The 22,185-nt window shown below is 41.4% G+C and overlaps 1 protein-coding gene across 7 annotated transcripts in view; it reads left to right on the top strand.

Annotated features, from left to right (window-relative positions):
- Positions 1-22,185, top strand: part of GRM7 (glutamate metabotropic receptor 7) — an 822,517-nt gene that overhangs the window by 615,673 nt on the left and 184,659 nt on the right. The window contains exon 8 of one of the 7 annotated variants that reach the window (XM_070492761.1): positions 14,370-14,410. The exons of the other annotated variants lie outside the window; for them this stretch is intronic. Within the exon in view, the coding sequence (XP_070348862.1) occupies positions 14,370-14,378 (9 nt within the window). The 3' untranslated portion in view covers positions 14,379-14,410. The remainder of the gene's footprint in view (positions 1-14,369; positions 14,411-22,185) is intronic. 7 annotated transcript variants of the gene reach the window in all.

Below are 22,185 nucleotides of genomic sequence, written 5' to 3'. Positions count from 1 at the left end.
AACATATGCAGACTGGCAATGAATCTTTGACCCTGATAGACACTGTCTTAGGAATTGAGTGTCTGATTCTGTGGCTTGAGGCAAACATCAGGCTCTACCATAGCAGATTCATGAGACTTGAGAAGATGAATACCTCTCCAAAAAAATTAGATAAATAAATAAATGAAAGGCAAATGGGTTGGTTTAATTTTAACCACAGTCTCAATGCAAAAGTCCACAGGCACTTGTTTTTCATGTTGCGTTTCCCAAAATAGTTGTCATATGACTCAGACTTCAGGTCGGTTCCAGAAAATTTGTTGGAGGCCTGATATGCACGGGCCCTGTGCTAGCAGAGGTGATGCCATGAAGACAGAAAGTGTAAGCTTACTCCCCTCTGGAATGCAGGCTGGTGGGGAAGAGGGCCCATGGATGGAGAATGTTCGTGGAAATGCTTCAACCAAGCATGTAGATGTCCATCTTTAGGAGAAAAAGTCTATTGCTTGTGACAGAATCTTAGAGGCCCCCAAAAGTATAAGAACGATTAATCTAGGCTGGTATGTCTGCAGTTTGGATCAACATGGTAGAAAACAGAGCTTCAGAGAAGTTTATTTCCAGAATAGTCTTGGCAAGATGAAAACAGTATTTTCTGCCCAGTAGCAATATCTAAAATTTAACTGGGTTTAAGCTTATCATCTATTTGTTTCTGCTGGTTCCATGACTAAAACAGGAGTTTCTGCATATATTTTAAGGCATTTTGATTTACAGGCTTTTTCTGTGGCCCACTTTGGCTCTTGCTGCCCCTGGGCTAGGAGCAACCATGCTAGGCTGGAGAAACGGTATCAGCAAATGCTTTCTCTCTCCCCAGGCTGAAAAACATCGAGGTTTAATTTAATCAGCTCTGTTGGTTGGTAAAAGCATATAAGCATGTTGGCATTTTTGAAGTATTAGTGAAATTATATTCAAATCAGTAAATATTACTGGGTGCCAGCTACACATCAGATTCAAAGCTGATATACCAATACACTGGTCCACAGCAACCAAAAAAACCACATAATGCAAACAATGTACAATTAAACAGCAGAGGGTTTTGAGGATTCAGAAGGAATATCGGCTGTCGCAGGAGCATTACTTCTGAGGGATCTTGCTTTTCTTTTGTTTTTGTTCTTTTTCTAAAACAATCAAATGAATAAATGCCAGATCAACCTGAGTTACTAAGCGGGTTATCAGAACAAGGACTTGGCAGATCGGATGCGATTTTATGCTTGACTGCAGCTAGTAAAAGAAAAACGGAATTTCTGCTGCACTGTGCCTTTGTGTTTCGGAGAGGAACTCACACAGCCTCCACCCCTGAATTAACCGTCCCCTCGCCAAATGATGCAAAATGTGGTTCCTCTTCGTGGACCTCTAAAATTAACTTTCAGATGGTTGGTTCTTGTAGATGAGATCTGGGATTCTGAATACCCAGAGGCCATAGAACATGTCTGTTGAGGTGATTGATTGAGCCCAGATCAGCAGAGAACAGGGGGCACAATAGCTGGGTAGACCACACCCATCTCCACCAAGCCCTCATCCCAACATTTATTCCCCGGTCTCTGTCAGGGTTTTATGTAAGTTTCTGAAAAAATTGTCCCTAGAGCAGACAGTAGGCGTAATTCCATGATAAAGAAAATGTGCTTTTCACCTTAGAATCAGGAAGTTCTTCTAAATGCTTTGCTGAAGTTCTCCTTGCTTTCTTTAAAGCCAGTCCCTCATCTCATCAGTCACTGACAACCTGGTAAAGGCAGACCACGGAATGTAGAAAGAGAGCTTAAATGCTTCACATACTGGGGTTCCTTCAGCTTTAAGAGTTTATTAGAATTGTAAATGACATTGGCAATGAGTTGAATTTCAAAGATGGCTCATCTTACTTAGTCTTTGAAATATCTTGTGTGTCTCTGTGGCACTCTAAAGAAATACTCTGTGTGTTCTTTCCTTTCCTGGCTTTCATCAATGTGATAAGGACAACTAGCAATTTAGACAGCATTCTCATATCTTATCAGATTTGCTTCTCTTAATAACTTGGCAAAATGGATTTTCTTATTATAGCCCTATTTTTAAAAGGGAACTATCTGTAGTCAAAAGGCAAACAAAACAGGTGATAGCAAAGATGTGGAGAAATTGGAACCCACATACATTGCTGGTGGGAACGTAAACTGGAGCAATTGCTTTAGAAAATAGTTTGGCATTTTCTCAAAAGGTTAAAAATGGGGTTACCAGATGACCTAGCAACTCCACTCCTAAGTACGTCCTCAAGAGAATTAAAAATATATGTTTACACAAAAGCTTGTACATGAGTGTTCATAGTTCCATTGCTCATAATAGCCAAAACGTGGAAACAACTCAATTGTCATCAACTGATGAGTGGATAAATATGTGTGGTATATCCATTCAATGGAATATCATTTGACAATAAAAAAAGGAATGAAGTACTGATGTATGCTACAATTATGATGAAAATTGAAAGCGTTATGCTAAGTAGAAGAAGCTAGACATGCCCATACACAAAAAACACATATTGCATGATTCCATTCATATGAAATGTTCAGAACAGGCAAATCCATAGAGACAGAAAGTAGAATAATGATCACCAGGAAGGAGGTGAAAAGAGAATGGGGAGTGACTGCTAATGGATATGGGGTTTCCTTGGGGTGATGAAAATGTTCTAGAATTAGTTAGTAGTTATGGTGGATACAAATTTGTGAGTATTATTAAAAGCCACTGAGTTGTATACTTGAAAATGGTGAATTTTATGACAGGTGACATGTGAGTTACAAAAAAAGTATGAGAAAAAAATGAGGAAATAAGATCACTGAGAAATCATTTAACTTATCCAGCAAGTGATGCTCATTGGCAGAAGAGTGGATTATTAAAAATTTGCAGCATATTCACACAGTAGAAAATTATATAGCAGTGAAAATGAAACAACTATGGCTACAGGCAAGGACGTGGATGAATCATAGAAATGTAATATTCAGATGGAAAGAAAAAACAAATTGAAGAAAAAATACAGAGATTGTCCAATATGTTAATAAAGCTTGAAAATAAATTCACTGATACGTTTGTAAGAAAAAAATACATACTTAAAATGAAATCAAGGTTTAGTCCTTACAGTGATGTGGGGTCAGGGAAAGATAGGCGTCTGGCAATATTCTGGTTCTTAAGTGGCAAGTATGCTAGAGGTCAAGATTTATCATGCTTCATGGTATATTGTACATATTCTTTTGTATGCAAATATTATATGATATTCGGTCGAACCATATGAAATTACAATTTTTCTTGGTCAAAAATAATCAAATAGCAGCAATTTTATACTATTCAAACTCTTTAATAAAAGTCCATAGGAGAATGAGGATTTGGACTCAAACTTTCTGACACTAAATTTAACTCGGTGCATAGTTTTTGAGGCCAAATTTTGTACCAGGCTCTGTTAGCCTCTGATGTAGTAATATTGACATTAGCAAGAGCAGTTACCTTTTATTAGATGTTTATGATATTCCAGGCACTGTGTAAATCTTCACAGCATCTATGATTCATACTTTAAGGAGAAAATTATGAGTTAGTTTTAAGAACTTACCCGAACTGACTTACAGAGTGCTAGTTCCTGTGTCTTTTCCACTGTCCCACATAGAAATACTGGCTCCAATTTCAAAAAGATTTCTCTTCATTTTTACTGTGACCACCTTAGTCCAAGCCACCGCCATTTTTTCTCTGGGCTGCTGCAAGTCTCCGGTGTTCCCTGGCTGCCCCTTTGTCCTGCCTTCAATCATCTAGCATGAAATCTGGCTTCCTTACTTATATCTACAAGGTTGCGTTAGCTCCCTAGGCCTGCCACAGCAAAGGACCACCTACTGAGGGTCTTAAAATAACAGCAGAAATTGATTCTCTCCCAGGTCTAGGGGCTAGAAGTCCTAAGTCAAGGTGTTGGAGGGCTGTGCTCCCTCTGAGCCTCTGGTTAGAGGGCTTCCTTGCCTCTTCTTAACTTCTATTGGTAGCTGGAAATCCTGAGCATTCCTTGGCTTGCGGCTGCATCATTCCAATCTCTGCCTCTCTGTCATCACATGACATTCTCCCTGTGTATCTGTCTCTGTGTCTGTTTTCTTTTCTTATAAGGATACCAGTCATGTTGGAACAGGCCTCACCCTAATGGAGTATGACCTCATGCTACGTTGATTACCTTTGCAAAGACCTTATTTCCAAATAAGGTCACATTCTGGGGTACTGGAGGTTAGGACTTCAACATATCTTTATGGAAGACAAAGGTCTTTCAGAACCTGTCAAGCTATCTATCACCCAGTGCCTGTCTCCCACTATGCTACTGCACCAATCTTTCAGTTCCTGGAGCATCCAAGTTCATTTCTACCACAGGGTCTTTGCACATGCTGCTTTCAGCTTGGAATATACTCCATTGACCTTCCTACAATATGCTCCTTCTTTGTCTTTAGGTCTTAGCTTTAAATAACATCTCCTGTAAGATGTGTTTCCTATCCAATCCTCTCTTAACCAGGCCCTTATCCCTCTTTATTCTTCTCTTTCTCTTTATTCTCTGATAGTTTCCTTGAGAGCAATTTGTAGATAGTCACAATTAAGTTATAAATTTAAAAAATTTGTAAATATTTCACTATTCGCTTGCTTATTTTCTGCTCCTCATCTTCCTCCCCCTAAATATAAACTCTTCAAAGGGGAGGAATCTTGATTGTCTGGTTCTCAATTGCAGCACAGTGCTAGGCACACAGTAAGTGTCCTGAGTTTTTGTTTGAATGAATAAATGAACAAATGGGTGAAGGAGTAAACCAGAAGCAAATATGGCGGGTCTTCTCTGAAACACACATCTCTATCAGGAAGTCAGTTTTCCATAAAGGGTTCAGAGCAGAGAGGTTAAAATGAGACAGACCTGTCAATTCTACCACTTACCATATGACCTTGACTTGACTTCTCTAAGTCTCTGTTATGTTGTCTAGTAAACTGGGTTGCTCATAGTCCCTGCTTGGCTCAATAAATGGAGAGGAGGGACCTGGGTGGTAGTGGAGGCGACAGTGGAAGGATAGTTTGGGAATTTAGCGAAAAGCAGGGATGGAAATTGGGGCCGGCCAGGAAGTTCCCAAAGGAGCAATCCTGTCTCCCTCAGCTCATTTGCCTGCTCTGAAAAAACCTAGAGGGTGACATTATCCTGAGGCCACTTCCTGTGTGCTTTTCACTTTCCCCGGCACATTCAACTAATTGCTTTGGCCACAATTTTGCCACCAGGCTGCAGGCCTGGGAACCTGCCCATTTCAGATAATAGTTCAGATCCTTGAAGCAAGAAGACAGCAGTGCCGGAATTGGGAAAGACCTGAACTTTTGATTTCGTGGAGGAAAATTTTAGTAAGAGGCTGTGAGGGGAGAATTGGCCATATTTGATAGAAAAAGAGAATTCTGTGGATGAACCTTTAGGAAGCAGTAAAACAACACCCAAATCCGTAGCCATGGTGAACACTTGCCGCAAGGGACGGGGGACAAAATACAGGCCTGGGGATGGCGCTGCACTTGAGTTGGCTTGAAATAACAGGCACGGATTCATCCCGGGGCTTATGCTGAGCCAGGAAAAGCTGAGTCCCAGTGTGCTCTTTGGCGAGACGTTAGATTTTCCTTAAATCAGAGCTTTTCACTATTAAAAACCAATTGTAGGAATTCTACACTTATATCCAGAAGAGAGCTAGACATGACGGTCTTAGTTAATTACGGCCAGGTCGGAGCAGATTCAGTGTTTGATGTCCAGAGAAGAAAGACTACAGATAGAATCCCACTTCTGTCACATGTAAAACCAGAGAGCACGTGTACGCTTGGGCATGAATCAAACGGAAAGGGCCCTGGATTTGAAATCAGACCTGCCTCTCACTTATCCGGTGGGATGTCCTGGACAGTTACCAACCTAACTAAGCCCCATATTTCTTCTGTAAATCAAAGATTATAATTGCTCCAAGAATCTCTGCAAGTGGCAACCTCCGACACCTTCCAAGTCTTAACTCATGGTTCCCTGTTCCTCTAGGTCTCTGTGTGTCTCCTATTCTAACACGCATGATTTGTTGTTATTGTTCTTTCCTCTAGACAGAGTTTCTCTCTGTGTTTCATGACTGCCCCTTAAGAGTATTTCTGACCTTTTTTTCCTAATTGTGCTCTCCCTTCGCCATGATTTTTTTTTTTTTTGAGGAAGATTAGCCCTGAGTTAACATCTGCCACCAATCCTCCTCTTTTGCTGAGGAAGATTAGCCCTGAGCTAACATCTGTGCCCATCTTCCTCTACTTTATATGTGGGACACCTGCCACAGGATGGCTTGCTAACCAATGCGTAGGTCCACTCCCAGGTTCCAAATCAGCTAACTCCAGTCCACCGAGACAGAGCGCATGAACTTAACCACTACACCACCGGGCCAGCTCCTCCATGATATTTTAATACCACAGATATTCTGTATATCAGTTTATGTACTATGGTCCTTTGGAGGACCATAAAACATTGTAAGATATAATAATTTTTTGTCTCCCAGAACCTGTTCTTACCCCCTTGGGGACAATATTGCTCCTGTTGAGAATGCATGCCCTAGATTATAGGTTATAGGTTAGCAAAAAGTACAGTATCCTTAGCACATACCACAGGAGAAATACCGGATGATATGTACTGGATAGGCAGACAGGTGAATCAATTGTTGGATGCGGATTAACTGAGAACAATATAAAGAAATTGCCTAGTCTTATGCCTGCTACATAGTAAGAAGGGAATTACATATTTGCTCCCACTGCTGAAAACCGATCTGAACCTTCCAACAGCATTGATCAAAAATCACGTCAGATCTTTATTTCTATGTTTTGATCTCTAACCCTACGGTCGACACATTGAGGGCATATGTTAATTGCCTACTGCTGTGTATCACCTACATGGCTGTAAACTGTTTAATGCGTGAATACAGGAAAGGAAGAATTAAAATGTAGAGCTCAACTCATCCTTGGCTGGAGCTACTCCAAGAGTCTAATGATCTCTCCACTAGTGAGGGAGTGGAGCGTGCACGATAGGTTTGCTCATAAGCACCATTTCCATCTCACCAGAGTGATTTCTTTCCGCTCCCTGGAAGCCCTCTGCAGGCAGAGGAGAAAGCAATCTGGCGCATTAAAGTAACAGTATATTCAACTCACTCTGTAACCAGAAAGTTTTGGGGACCAGAATGCTATTGCTTTGCTAAAAGAGAACTTTGCCCCTGGATTTGGACATAAGAATGAGGACCAGCACCTTGAATCTATGGTATTAGAAGTCAGGAGCAGGGATAATTTGAGGTGGAGGGACAGTGTTTGGGCGTGAGAACCAGGGAGCTTGGACTATTCTGTTTCCTAATCTGGGTGCTAATTATACGGATGTGCTTACCTTGTGATCATTCACAGCTGTACATTTACAATTTGTGCATTTTTCTACATGTGCACTATAATTCAATTAAAAGACAGAACAATGAAGCCAAGGAGTGAAGTCGGAGCCTTCTGAGGGTCAGTCGCTTAGGCAAGTCACTTTTCTTCTCTGGGCTTCAGCTTCCTTCTTTGTAAAACAGAGAGAATACTAGCACTGAGCTCACAGGTTTGCTGTGAGGATTGAATGAAATATAGTGTCCAAATCACTTAGCGTGACGTCTGGTTCATGGATTATTAATTATTAATTAGTTCTTATTCATTATCATTATTCAGTTAGCTCAAATTTGTTAAGACCATACCAAAAGTGTCAACCACTGTTAATTCATGTCTAAATGCAGAAACAGGGTACGATGAGGACTTTGTCTGCCCCAACATTTCAACAAGGAAATTTTCAAAAGCACAGAAAAACTGAAAGAGTGATACAGTGGACTCTCATAGACTTACCATGCAACGTTTTACTAGGTTTCCTTTATCGTGTGTCCATCCACCTATCTATCCCTCAGACCATAGCTGGGCCTTTCGTTCCAGAGACCTGACCATGGCCCCGGGATGGAGACGGCTAAGGGAAACTTAGTAAGGAAAACAAGAGCACAGGACCAGGAAGACGTCCCCGCTGAATTGACCTGAATGGTGCTGCCTCCTGTTGAATATTTCAAGTTTTCATATTCACACCTCTCAAAGTCCATAGACAAAAGATCTTGCTGCGGGAAATGGAGGTAGTATAGCTTCAGGGCTACTGTGTCCTACACAAAAGCAAGTGAAAAACAAAGCCTTCCGGTGACCTTGGATTGGCCAAGAGCACTTGCAGAAGGAGATGTAAATTCTTCCCAAGAGCTTCTGAATTCATGAATTAACACTGACCTTGAATTAGTCATATTTTCCACTGAATGGATACTGAAAAGACTAGAGTTATTTTTCTCTTATGGACATACTGAGTTTCTATATTCTAATTTTTCTGTAATGACTATGGATCATTTGTACCACAACAGCATTTGTTTGGGTTCCTACTTTAATAAATTGTGGTTCTGCTCTAATGAACAAAAACAAATAATTTGAAATTGGCCCATTAATTATTTGCATGTAAATGCCTCTGTTAGAGTAACTTAATGAGCCATTGAAAAACATTACTCTATTTACTAAGCAACTCTTTGGGTGGGTCCAGTGAGAGGTTTTGTTTTGTTTGAAAGCAAGGAGGCACCGGGAAACAAAAACAGATTGAATCTTAGGAATCTGACTTCTCCTGAATCCACAAGCTTAAGGCAGAAAGGGAGGGCTCAATAACAATTTGATTAATTGAAGCGTTAATTAATGAACCTGTCCTATACCAAGTGGATGAGAAAGCCCCTGGGAGAGTGGCCTTCCTCAGCATGGCCACCCACAGGGTGAATTTTTAATAACTCAGACAGCGTTTGCCAAACTTTGTTGCACATAATAATCAACAAGGGTACTTCAAAAAGTTTCAGTAACCAGGCCTCATCTCTTAAAGTAATTAATTAAATCAGAAATTCTAAGGGAGGACCCCCGGTATCAGTATTTTTTTTTGTGAGATATAATTGACATATGACATTATATTAGTTTCAGGTGTACAATAGGATTTGGTATTTGTGTATATTACAAAATGACCACCACAATAAGTCATTTGTCAACATACAGAGTTACAAAAGACTTTTTTTTTCTTGTGATGAGAACTTTTAAGCTTTATTCTCTTAATAACTTTCAATACAGTGTTGTTATCTATAATCACCATGCTGTGCATCACATCGCTGGGAATTATTTATTTCATAACTGGAAGTTTCTACCTTTTGACCCCCTTCACCCATTTCCTCCAGCCCCCAGCCCCCGCCCCTGGCAACTACAAATCTGTTCTCTAAGTTTTAGGGGTTTTTTGCGTTTTTTTCAGATTCTACACATAAGTGAGATCATACGCTATTTGTCTCTCTCTCTCTGATTTATTTCACTTAGCATAATGCCCTTAAGGTCCATCCATGGTGTCAGGCATTAGTATTTTTTAAAGACCCCTAGATGGTTCTGATGTGTAGCAAAGTTTGTCAAACACTGGCCTAGGAAATGATCCTCCTGCTCTGTCCGCTCCCCCATGTACCCAAAGAAAAAAATAACCAAATGAAATAACAAAAGCAAATAAACAAATACAGGCATAAACTCCCCTCTAGCCACATGTAAATTGCAAGAAGTGTCATTCCTTTGGCTTTTGAAAATACAATTGATTTGCACTAAGGTGACTCATGTGGCTAACTGGAGATCCTTTCCCAAAGGGCTAGTTTGGAAAAGAGAAAGGTCAGACTGTAGATTCCAGAAGGAAGCCTGAGGAAGGCAGAATGGTGGAGCTGGGTGGGGGAAAGAGGGATGGGTGGGGAATGTGGTGGGAGGGTGGCAAGGACAAGAGAATAAAGCAGAATTAAAGATGTGTGTCAAGTTTGGATCCTAAATGATTCCAGCCAGCATGGCCAGAACTCTAGTGCATGTCTGAGAAAAATATTCTGAGAGAAATCCAGCCTATATTTAAATGGAAAACCTAAGGCAAAAAACCACTTCCAGAAATAGGAAAAATGTGTTTTCTGGGGAGAGCAGGAAGCAAGGCCATCTGTTACTCAATTTAAGAGAACTCTTTGGTTCTTCTCTCAACCTTGACCACTAAGAATTACCTCTCATTTGTCCAGCTCAATTTAAATCACCTCTGGACACTACATCAAAGAAGGAAAGCTGCAGAGGTCAAGACCAGGCGGGCAGGCGGGCATCTGGCTTGTCAGTGTGTCACCTTTCTGGGGACCACGAACCTCACCCTTCTGGTTTTGGAATGGAAACCAATATTTGAACCTTTGTAAAGTTAAAGTGAAGCTTAAACGAAATCATGGCTGCAAGCACGTCTCAGTGTCTGGAACTTTGTAGGGCTCAACACATTAAGGCGATTGTTACTATCCAGTCAACTTGTGTGGGATGTCTTACTCAGTTTCTCCAAAGTTTGCTTTGTGAGCAGAGTGGAGAGAGAGTACGTACGCATCCTTTGGCAGAGCTTTGGGGTATGGCAGTGGCATGCTGGACCTCACCCTTACCATCTCATGCCACCTCATGAGAGCTCATACATTTTTAGGGGATTTTCAAGTTAGTTTTTAAAGAACCATTATTAAAATTCAATGACATAAGCTTACAATTAAGTAAATTAAATTAAAATCAAAAGCAATAAATACTCAGAGCTCAACTTCCTAATTATTTGACTATATTTTACTATTATCTCTGTACTTGAGGTTATTTACATCTATTGCATCTGCGTAGTGAAAATACTATGTAATTGTATGCTATGCCACCTCATCCATCACCTTGGCAACTTGATATCCGCCATGGTGAGTATTTATAGCATGGAAATCATCAAATACTACAAATCAAGGCTTTTATTTCCCTCAGAGTGCTGGCTGTAAACACTTACAGCACACCTGCAGGGTAGGGCTGCTGTATGGGGAGAGAAGGACACAATGGGTGCAGTTGAAGCACCGTAATTATTATTATTAGGAAGGACAACTATGAGTGAGAATTTGGAAGAAGAGTTTCCCAAAAGTTGCTCAGAATGCCAAGTGGGGAGAAAAAACTTCTCTCAGTTTCTTATTCAAAAAAGGCAAGACTCTGGGAAAAGAAAGCCAACGACTAACTGTGAAATCCATGCTCTACTTTCAAATGGCAAAATCGGTTCTGTTTTCGCGAGCGACAGTGATGCCAGGATTTTGAAATTGCATGGGGAAATCCAAGAAGACCGACTTTCCCAATCCTGAGACTTGATCTTGCAGAAGAGAGAATTCTTGATCATAAATTTTTAGTGTTCGCATTTTTAAATTTAATTTCTAAAGGAAATGTCTTCAAATGGGCCAAACAACCAGAAGGTATTGAAAATTCTGAAGTGAACATATCTGCCATCTGTCTAATACCCCACACCACCAGTATCACAACTGCTCTTTTTATATATCCTTTGTTTCTTTTTTGCATATCCAAGTAAATATAAATATGTTTCATTGTTGTTTTTTACCACTATCCCTCTCTCCCATACTATACAAAATAATACATCATACACTCACTGGCTTTTTTCCCCATTAATAATAGATTTTGGTTATCTTCCCATATGACTGCATAGAGAGCTCCTCCATTTTTTGAAAATAATAGCTGAAGAGTGTTCCATTCTATGAATGGGCTCTAATTTATTTAATCAGTCATTTAGTCAGTGGACCCCCAGGTTTGTCCAATCTTTTGCTATTTCACAGCGCTGCTATGAATAACTTTTTATAATGTTAGCCACATGAGTGCCTGCTTGCCCGCAGCCCAGCAAACTGAATGAGTGATCAAAGTTTTGGATTTTGCTAATCTGACAGCTGAACAATGGGATTTAATTTGTATTTCACTTCCCCTGAGTGACACTGAGCTTTTATCATATGTTTAGAAGTCATTCCCATTTCTTTCCTTTTTTTTTTAATGAGCTATCTGTTTATATCCTTTGCTCATTTTCCTATGTGGAGGTTGTTTCATTTCATTTTAAAGCCCGCAAACATCATCTCAGAAGCCTCCTAGGATGGAACCATGACTAGGGGCCAGCCCAGTGGCACAGCGGTTAAGTTCGTGTGCTCCACTTCGGCAGCCCAGGATTCGCTAGTTTGGATCCCAGGTGTGGACCTACCTACTGCTTATCAAACCACACCGTGGCAGGCATCCCACATATAAAGTAGAGGAAGATTGGCCCTGAGCTAACATCTGTGCCAATCTTCTTCAGCAAAAAGAAGAGGATTGGCAGTAGATGTTAGCTCAGGGCTAATCTTCCACAAAAGGAAAAAAAAAAACAAAAAGAAAGCCCACAACTGGTGAGAGCTACTTCTTGTTGCCATCCAATCATTACTAAGCTCTCAAGTAGCTGGGGGCAATCATAATGTGATGTGATGCAAACAAGTGAGCTAATGGGAAAATGAGAGGCAGGTCCATCCCTGAAATGTTTGTCCACCAAACACAACACCCAAAACTCCATTTGAATGAAATTACTGCCCAGAGCCAAAGACTACAAGGTAAAAACCAACCTCCAAACTCAGGTCTGGTCCCTCCTTCTTGCCTCCTCTCTCTCTTTCTCTTGCTCTCTCTCTCTCTCTCACTGCTTTCACCATGATGGGGCCTCCCCATCTTGCCTGAGCAAACTGCTTCCTCTCTCTCCACTCTTTTCTTTGCTTCCTTTACTTTGCCAGGAATGATCTGGGTCTCTCAGCAAACTCCTACACTCTGGTGCTTGGTCGATACCTGTGATATGCTGGTGAGACCACCAGGTCTGGAGTTGGGTGGTACCGACTCAAATCCTAGCTCCCTCACTTACAACCTCCTTCAGCCGAATCAACTTCATCCTTAACTCCTCTAAGCCCTGGGCCCCTGCTCAAGAAAATGCGGAAGCAGTGTTGCCTAGTGGCTAAGAGAGTGGCTTTTAGAGTTAGTTAGATCAGGATTAGAATCCCTGCTCATCTTCTTCCTAGCTACGGTTAGTTAACTGGGTAAATTACTTAATGACTCTGGACCTGTTATCGCATTTGTAAAATGGGAAACAATTCATGAATCTCTCATATTTCTGCATGTTTTGAGAACAGCTGAATTCAGCTTTTGTTCCAGAATATTTTGCTTCGGAATAATTTTTTCAAGGATATTTATATAGTGGACGCTGTGGAGAATAGAGATAAGTTTCTCCTTATAAAGTGGAGGACAGATTTACTTTCTCTCCAGGGTGATAAAAATAACGTCTCTGTCCATGTCAAAGCTTGGATAGGTTTGGACGCAGGCCCTATGAGATACTGGGGTTCCCTTTACTCAAGCTGCTTCACTTGTAATGCGGTCCACAGCATGTACAGGATCCATCTGGCCCTGTGGGAACTCCCACATCTGCCTATGCTAAGTGAGGCTTGGGAAATCAGCACAAGTGGTGTCACTCTGGCTATTGCTATTAAATGTGAGTAGTAAACTGTCCTTTTTCTCTGACCCAGGGGTTGCACATCTCCTGCCAGCATCCATGAGGCCGTGGTAGGCTAACTCCTTAGAATATAAGTGGAGTTAGATCCCAGAAGCTTTACACTTCTTGACATTGACTTGATAGATTTTTTGTAATCATTAAATGTAATTATGTGTAAAGCACATATGACAATGCCTATGCCTAGTCTATAATAGTTAGACAGTAAGTGGGAGCTAGAATTAGTTTAGTTTTGCTTTGTTTTTTTGGTGAAGAAGATTGGCTCTGACCTAACATCTGTTGCCCATCTTCCTCTTTTTTTGCTTGAGGATTGTCACTGAGCTAACATCTGTGGCAATCGTCCCGTATTTTGTATGTGGGACACCACCACAACATGGTCTTATGAGTGGTGTGTAGGTCCATGTCCAGGATCCAAACCTGTGAACCCTGGGCCACTGAAGCAGAGCACATGAACCCAACCACCACGCCACCAGGCTGGCCTCTAGAATTAATATCTTTCTTCTTCTTCTTTTTATTTTTAATTCATTTTTTGGTGAGGAAGATTGGCCCTGAACTAACATCTGTGTCCAATATTGCTCTTCTTTTTTTCTCCCCAAAGCCCCAGGACATAATTGTACATCCTAGTTGTAAGTCATTCCAGTTCTCCTATGTGGGATGCCACTGTAGCATGGCTTGATGAGCAGTGTGAGCAATGTGTACGTCTGTGCTCAGGATCCAAACTGGCAAACCCCGGGCTGCCAAAGCAGAGGACACGAACTTACCCACTCAGCCACGGAGCAGGTCCCCCTCTTCTTCTTCTTTTGATTATTTTATTGCCTCCCTCAGAGGATTGATGTGGGCTTAAGGTGAATGACATTAGCACAGTGTGTAGCCCATGGAAGGCTCTCAGGCAGGAGGTGATTTCTTTTCATACATTTATCATATTTTGCAGAGACTATGAAAACAAGAAGGGACCACAGACCCGCTTCTAAGGTAAATTAACTTCTCAAGCTATTTTCCAGAACTTGGCTAAAGGAGGGTGACCCCATGGGGTGGGGACAAGGGCTTCATACTTCAGTGCAGCTTTCTAGGACCCTACCTTCCACCCAAAACTACTCTGAACCGCGCAAGGTAGAGTCTTGCCATATCCAGGGACAGACTTTGGTCCTGTGTTCTAATTCCATACTAATACTTCTCTTGGGGAACAATATATATAATCTTTGAACCTAAAGCTTTCATTGAAGAATAGCTGATAGATATTGGTCTTCCTGGTTCTTGAACTAAATTTCATTCAACAAAATCATGTCTTAATGGGGGAGGAAGCACTTTGTGGCCAGGCATCCCTGATCACTTAGTTGCATTCACTCCCCAATATTCTTTTGAAAAATATTCCCTGTGTTTGCTGCAGGACGGGCTTTTGCTACGCACTAGTTATGGCGGTGAATGAAATAGACTTGGTCACTATCCTTAGGGAGCTTACAGTCGAGCAAAGAAGACAGCAATAAATGAGTAACATACAAATAAATCACAGTGCTATTAATTGGGCTAATTAATTGGGCTAAATAACCCACTCCCAAACCTCAGCAGCCTAGCATAATAAAAGTTTATTTCTCTCTATGTCACAGTGAAGTGTGGCTGGACAGTGGGGACTGGGGTTGGTGTGGGGATGGGAGGGTGTCTTGGGCTCCATTCTGTCTTTCAAGGGCCTAGACTCTTTCCATCAGTCAGTACTGCCATTTTTAGGGCCTCTTCCCTTCTTTGTATTCAGCAGGCAGCGAAAAGGCAGGACAGTGGAGGGGAAGATTTTATGGGCAGTTTGCCAGCGGCGCACACAACTTCTGCTTGTAGGGTAAATACGAGGGAGGCTCAGACAGGTGGTCAGCTGGGTGCCTAGAAGAGTCTTTAGTTGTTTAGTTGTCTTCTGCCACAAGGGAGACGGTAGTGAACAACAGGATGGTTAGGGACAGCACCACCCAGGAAGTGACTTTGGTTAGGAATGTAGGTTCTGGGGTCGGACTGCCTGGGTCTCCTTCTGGCTCCGCCACTTGCCAGCTGGGGGCCTCGGGTATAGTGACCCAGTCTCTCTATGCTCACTCTTCTCAGCTATAAAATGTGGATGACGGTAATAGAGTGGTTGTGAGAAATCAAATGGAATAACCAATGCATTCCATAAATAACCTTTAGTGCAGGGTCTGACTGGTTTATTCTAAGTACATCAGCACAGTTAAGTTATTATCATGGTTGTCATTAGTAACGACAAGGCAAGACCTCAAAGAATTAGAATTTTAAACCAGTGTGGCAGAAGACACTATGGTCTAACTCTTTGTTACCACACCCTCCACGCCCGCCTCAGTGTGTCATTTCACCCGGACCTTTGCTCACCGGCGTTGGAGTAGCTGGCGCTTTCTTACCTTCCTGATTATATCAGGTCCCCCATGCCTGCCTCCTCACCAGGACTCTGACGGAGTAGACACATGGTTTTAACTTGAACTCAAATTTTGTGAATAGCTGTGTTGCCTTTGTCTCTTATCAATTGATGTGTTCAACTAGCTTTTCTCCGGAGTTCCTTTTAGTCTTAACACTCTAGATAGCTTTTAATGGAAGATTAAAACATTATTATGACTGCCTGGATTCCAGATCTCGCATTTGGCAGTAGGAATCTTGAATTGGCAGATATTTTCACTTACAGGCACTTATATTCAAGGCAGACACTTACAGTTAAGGAGCAGAACCATTACTCGTCACAGTGGAGCAAGTAGCAGCCCCTAAAGGCGTTAGTCTGCTAACTTTTCCCTTCTGTGCTTTTCCCTTCCCTACACTGTGTAGCTGTCCTACTATGGAGTGAGAAGCCCGCCCTACCCACCTACTTAAAAGACACACTTTGCATGATGGGCCAGGGCATTGTTAAACTTAAAAAAAAATTAATTTCTAAGTGAAAAGTGTAAAGGAGAATCAGCATTTTAGATGATTAATGTAGATTAAACTCTATGTTTGAATTATTTTCGCCTCTAGTAAGTAGGGTTCAAGAGGCATAATATTTGTTACAAACACCTGTTGCAATACTTCATGGGAAGTGCCTAACAGAGTGCCTGGCATATAGTGAGCACCGAGTCGATGCTACTGTAATTAGTTATGGTTTTGGTATTCGTTTGACTGATCTTCATGGGTTGTCTATTTTATGCCAGCCATTGTTCAAGCTGATAAGGACGCAATGGTGAACACTGTCCCTGCGCTCACTGAACTTGCCACTGGTAGAGGGAACAGATGATAACCAAATGCTCTCTCGCGTACAATATCAAACTGCATCTGTGATAATGACTGTTGCTCTCAGTCCACTGTGCTATCAGTCTCATTTCACTGAAATGGGAGATTAGGAATGGCTTCCTTGAAGAAGTGACCTGGGAACTGAGGACTGAAGGATGGAACAGGAGCTAGCCTGGGCAAGGGGAAGAAAAGCAATCCATCAGAGGGAGCAGAATTTGCTCGAAGGTCTCAGATAAGCGTCAGCCTTTGAAGAAGGCTAAGGGGATTGTGACGTGGGATGAGGCCAAAGAGCAGGTCTTGAAGGCCACAGTGAGAGTTATGGTCTTTCACTTCAGAGCAATGAAAACCCGTTTAAGGGTTTTAAGCAGAGAAGAGTAGGGATGATATGACTAGAATAGATTTGACTTTTGAGAAGATCACTGTATCTGGAGGGTGGAGATGAGCGGATGTGTGTTGACCAGAGTGAAGGTTCTTCTAAGGGTCTAGGGTTTCATGAGAAATGAAGAGAGCTCAATCTCTGCGGGATAAAAGTAAAGAATGAGAAATGTAGGTGGCTATGTACCACCTGCATGATAGGCTCTTCGAAGTTAAAATGGATGGGACTTGGTGATGGATTACAGAAGATGAGAAGGAAGGAGGAAGTGTTGAGAGAGACTCTCCAAGGATTCTGATTTCCTAAACTGTGGATAGTCATGCCATTCCCAAAGACAGTGCCAGATCTTAGGACAAAGATCATGAAGTAGTTTCGAAGTTTGAGGTTATATTTTGTAATTAATATTAATTTAAAATTATAGTTAGAATGGCAATATTTGTCAATTAAAAAATGTAATAAGGAAGAAAGAAAAGGAAAATAAATTACCATGTATTCATCACCTCCTATGTATTCGGTACTTTCAATTTATCTTGGTTCATTTTTCTAGTAACCTTCTAAGGCACACATGTCCACACTGATCGAATTGGCAAAATGTTCTGAAAGATTTAGTGACTGGCCTGAGAACACACAACTAATGATTAGCAAAATATGTGTTTGGTCTCAGTTTCTATCAAAATCAAATCAACTGGAAGCTTTTCAACACAAAATATTTTCTCTGTACCCACTTTATGTTGGTTTTATGAGGGACAGCATGGGACTCCAGCCCTCAGGAAATTTCTTTTAGGGAGATACTGGTTATAATTCCACAGTGGAGGTTTAAACGAGATGCCCTGGGCCTATAGAGGATGAGCTTTGAGATTGCTCTGTGCCTTCTGGAGATGAGAAACTCTGAACTGAGTCAGAGAAAGAGATTCACTTTGGCCAGCGTCAAGGATACGCAGAGGGACAGATGTGGCCTGGCCTCTATGGGATGATAGAGTCATCAAATGGAGTTGGAGAAAAAGGAGAGAGGGTGAAGCAAGAGGGTGTGTAAAGACATATTACAGCTACTGGAACTCTTTGATGTCTTTAGAAACCTAAGTTTGCCCATGAAACAGTAACTGAAAATCAAATTAAATGTACTTGGTAATAGTAAAAGACTTACGTTCATTAACAATCTTAAAATAATTTACAGTTAGAATTATAAAAAAGAATTCTGAGCCAGTCCTGATGGCCTACTGGTTAAAGTTCAGCATGCTCCACTTTGGTGACCCAGGTTGGGTTCCCAGGCATGGAACCACACCACTCATCTGTCAGTAGCCGCACTGTGGCAGCAGCTCACACAGAAGAACTAGAAGGACCTACAACTAGAATACACAACTATGTACTGGGGCTTTGGGGGGTAAAAAAAGAGGAAGATTGACAACAGGTGTTAGCTCAGCGAATCTTTCCTAGCAAAAAAAAAACAAAAAAACAAAAAACTGAACAAGGGCATACATAGGCAAAGCTCCTTTTTGTTCCCTTAAGTCTGTCATTTCCAAATAAAACAGCTCTTTTTTATATCTGAGCATAACCTCAGAGGGTCATAGAGTTGGAGGAGGAGGGGACCAATCTGTAGAAATAAACAGGATAAAAATTTAATGATTGACGTTTTGAACCCCTTGGAGCTTTTTTTTTTTTTTTTTCATCTTGTCTCTCCTGGAAAACACACAAACACACACACAGACACGTGACAATTAATATAAGCTACGCAGTTAGTGAAGATGTTTTCACAAATCCATTAAAACATGCTTTAGAAACTGGCAATGGTATTTGCCTCCACGGAAGTTATCGGCAAGAATCAAAACAAAGCTAACTTTTCATGGGATGTGATTATGCACTTCTTGAATTTTCAGAAGATACTTTGAAGTCCGTTGTTTTTGTGGCCTGAAAGCCCCAAGATGTAAATAGAAAGATTGTAGACTCAAACACTTAATACCTGAGCCTGAGTTCCCTCGTTCACAAAGAGCACGCACTAATTCTTACCTTGTGAGGTTTTTAACAAGGATTAGTGACAGTATGTCTTAATACCTGGCACAGAGTGGCTGCTCAATGATAATAATTCTCCTATTGAAGAGGAAAAGCCTTTTTTGATTGGTTGTAGCTAAATAAAGCATTTTTTGGCTAAGTTTTAGGTCTGAAGAGGTTTTGTTAGTAAAAATACTGATCTGGTATTCAAGAAGGAAAAAAAAAGAAAGACCCCCAGCATTGATGTAGTGCTTCTGGGCCTTCAGAGAATTCCACAATTCCAGCACAATTATCCCTGTGAGAGGGAAGAGAACAAAATAATAATAACGATAATAGTAATAATAGTAAATATGCATTATTATGCTAGGAAAGGCTTATTTTTGTGACCCAGGCCTAAGCTAATTTCATTTTCATCTCTTATATGTAATAAGAAAATTAGGGGTTGATATTTTTCTCTGGATTGTGTTGCCTAAATGTTATTGACACAGTCCTGGCATTAAACTATTATCATTTTCAAGCCCTGGATTAAGAAACTAATTACAAGGCTTTAATAGTTGAATCCTAGCTGCTAAGTCTTATGAATATTGTAGTACTGTCTACAAGGCTGAATAATTATTTGATCTGTTGACATGGTAACTGTTTTGCAAAAGCAATCTGTAAGGTTGTATTCAATCTTCAGAGCAGTCCGCAAGAATTGTGTTCAACTATGGCCATTGCAAGCTGGGAAGCTTGTTATTAAAAGAGTGCCCAGAAAACTGGTTAATTTTCCTGGGAGAAGATGTCAGTTAACCGTAATAGAATGATTTTGGTGCTGATTTTGTTTAATCAAACATCATGAAATAATTGAACTCTGAACAAATGGCTTATTATAGAAATGTGCAGGTTGGCAAGAAAGGCTGGAGAGTGCATTTCAATAAAGCATATATGCGAACGGTTACTTTTTTCATTAAAATGGGCAATTGCTGCGGGGCCTGGGGCTCAGGCCATGGTTTAGCTGTGGGGCCCTTACAGAGCTGCTTGATTTCTCATCCGAGATCAAGTCAGAAGCTCCGATGGGGGAGCACTTTCAGGTTTGAAGGGAAGGGGGCCTTTGCTTCTTATTTGTCACCTCTCAGGGCTGGAGAAGGACAAAACCCAAAGTTTGTGCCCAGTATTTGTTCACAGACATCTTACACGTTATCCCGGCTTCCACGGTCCCCAGAAGCATCTTTCAAAACATAATTTAACCAACTGTTCCAAACCTCTGGCTGCACGTAAGAATCATATGGGGAGTTTTTATAATATACTGATGTCTGGGCCCCATCTCTGGCCAATTAAACCAGAGCCCCTCTGGGTGGGTCCTCAACTTAAATATATTTCAAAGCTCCCAGCATATCCTGGCCAGAGGACCCTGCTTTAAGCCATCAGCCACTCCACTGGATTATTTCGCTCTCCTCTGCAAAGGTGAGTGAACACAAAGGATTAGATTGTCAAATCTGACTTGCACAAGTTGGTGACCTGACCCAATGTTTTAGTTAGCCCAGGCTGACTAACGGAACACCACAGACGGGGTAGCATCAACAATAGACATTTATTTCCTCACATCTATGGAGGCTGGCAGTCTAAGATCAAGATGCCATCAGGGTTGGTTTCTGGTGAGGCCTTGCCTCCTGGTTTGTAGATGGCTGCCTTCTTGCTGTGTCCTCACGTGGCCTCTCCTCTGTGTGTGCACACTCCTGGTGACTCCTCACTCTCACAAGGACACCTGTCCTATCTGATTAGGGCCTCGCCCTTATGAGCTCATTTAATCTTAAAAATCTCCTTTAAGGCCCTATCACCAAATACAGTCACATTGATGGGTCAGGCCTTCAATATATGAATTTGGGGAGGACACTATTTAGGCCATAACAACCAGTGACAAACTTTAGTCCTGTTTCCAGAGTTACAAATAATTGTGAGACACAGACAAAGCAGGGAACGGTCTGGAAGTATCAATACCACTCCCCGGGGCCTGCCTGCCTCAGGTCACACTTTGGCCCAGGGTAATAAATTAGGTCTGTGAGCAATGTCTGTGTCTACGAACAAAAAAGAGAGTTGTTTTGGTCATGAAACATCATTATTTTAAACGTAGATAGATACACAGCTTACATGATGTTTTCCAGGGAATCATACCCTGTAAATTGATACACTCCAGGTTTGTTGACCATAACAATCCCAGACAAACAAATTGTATCCTGCTAAAAACATTCCACTTCCACAGATAAGAAGCCTCAAGCTAGCATATACCATTTGGTTGCCAGGAGGTCTGTTGCTAGTAAAAGGAAATTGGACCAAGCAACTGTTCTTCTCTGTTTCTGGAAGATGCTCCCACATTCACCCTCCCCCTCCCGCACCCCATAAAGGAAGAGAATGAATTGAAAACCTGCTTCTAACCATACCCTTCCCAATGGGCCATGTGACAGTCCTGAGGTGAGCTCGTTCTTCCTCTTCACTCTCATGTAGAGTGGTGTTACCCTCACCACTAAACTCTGGACACACTCTCTGACTTTTCTTCCTCTAACACTTTGCTGTTAAAGTGTGATCTCCAGACCTGCACCATCCCCTGGGAGCTTGTTAAAAATGAAGACTCTCAAGCTCCCCCAAAGCTGACTGAATCAGAATCTATCTTTTCACAAGATTCCCCGGGGGATTTGTTTGCACATTCAAGTTTGAGAAGCACTGTTCTAAGACTTCCCTGCCAAATCTTCCCTGCCTCAGGGCCTTTGCACCTGCCCTGTTACTTCCCATGCTATGTCCTCACTTTTCAGATCACAGCTTAAAAATCACCTCTTCAGCCTCTCTTGCCTTCTGTTTAAAAGAGTTGCCCCCATGTTATTTTGCATTCACACGTTATTTATTTCCTACTTAATACTTCTTACAATATGTACTTCATTCATTTGTTGTATTGTTGTTGCTTTGGCTGCCTCGCCACTTCTAAGCTCCTTGAGGTTGGAAGTCATATCCAACTTGTTTAGCAGTTGTCTCCTAATGAACATCACTTGGTGCATACTGAGTGGCCTGGAAATAGTTGTTGAACCAAAGTGAGCCAACTGAATTTCCATGGTCTGGTGCCTCACTGTGTCTCTAACATTATCCTCTTTCTTCCTTGCTTGCGCTTGACTTAAAC

Source organism: Equus asinus, chromosome 21, assembly GCF_041296235.1.
Source record: "Equus asinus isolate D_3611 breed Donkey chromosome 21, EquAss-T2T_v2, whole genome shotgun sequence".
Classification (NCBI taxonomy): Eukaryota; Metazoa; Chordata; class Mammalia; order Perissodactyla; family Equidae; genus Equus; species Equus asinus.
This window is presented reverse-complemented; position numbering and strand designations above follow the sequence as displayed.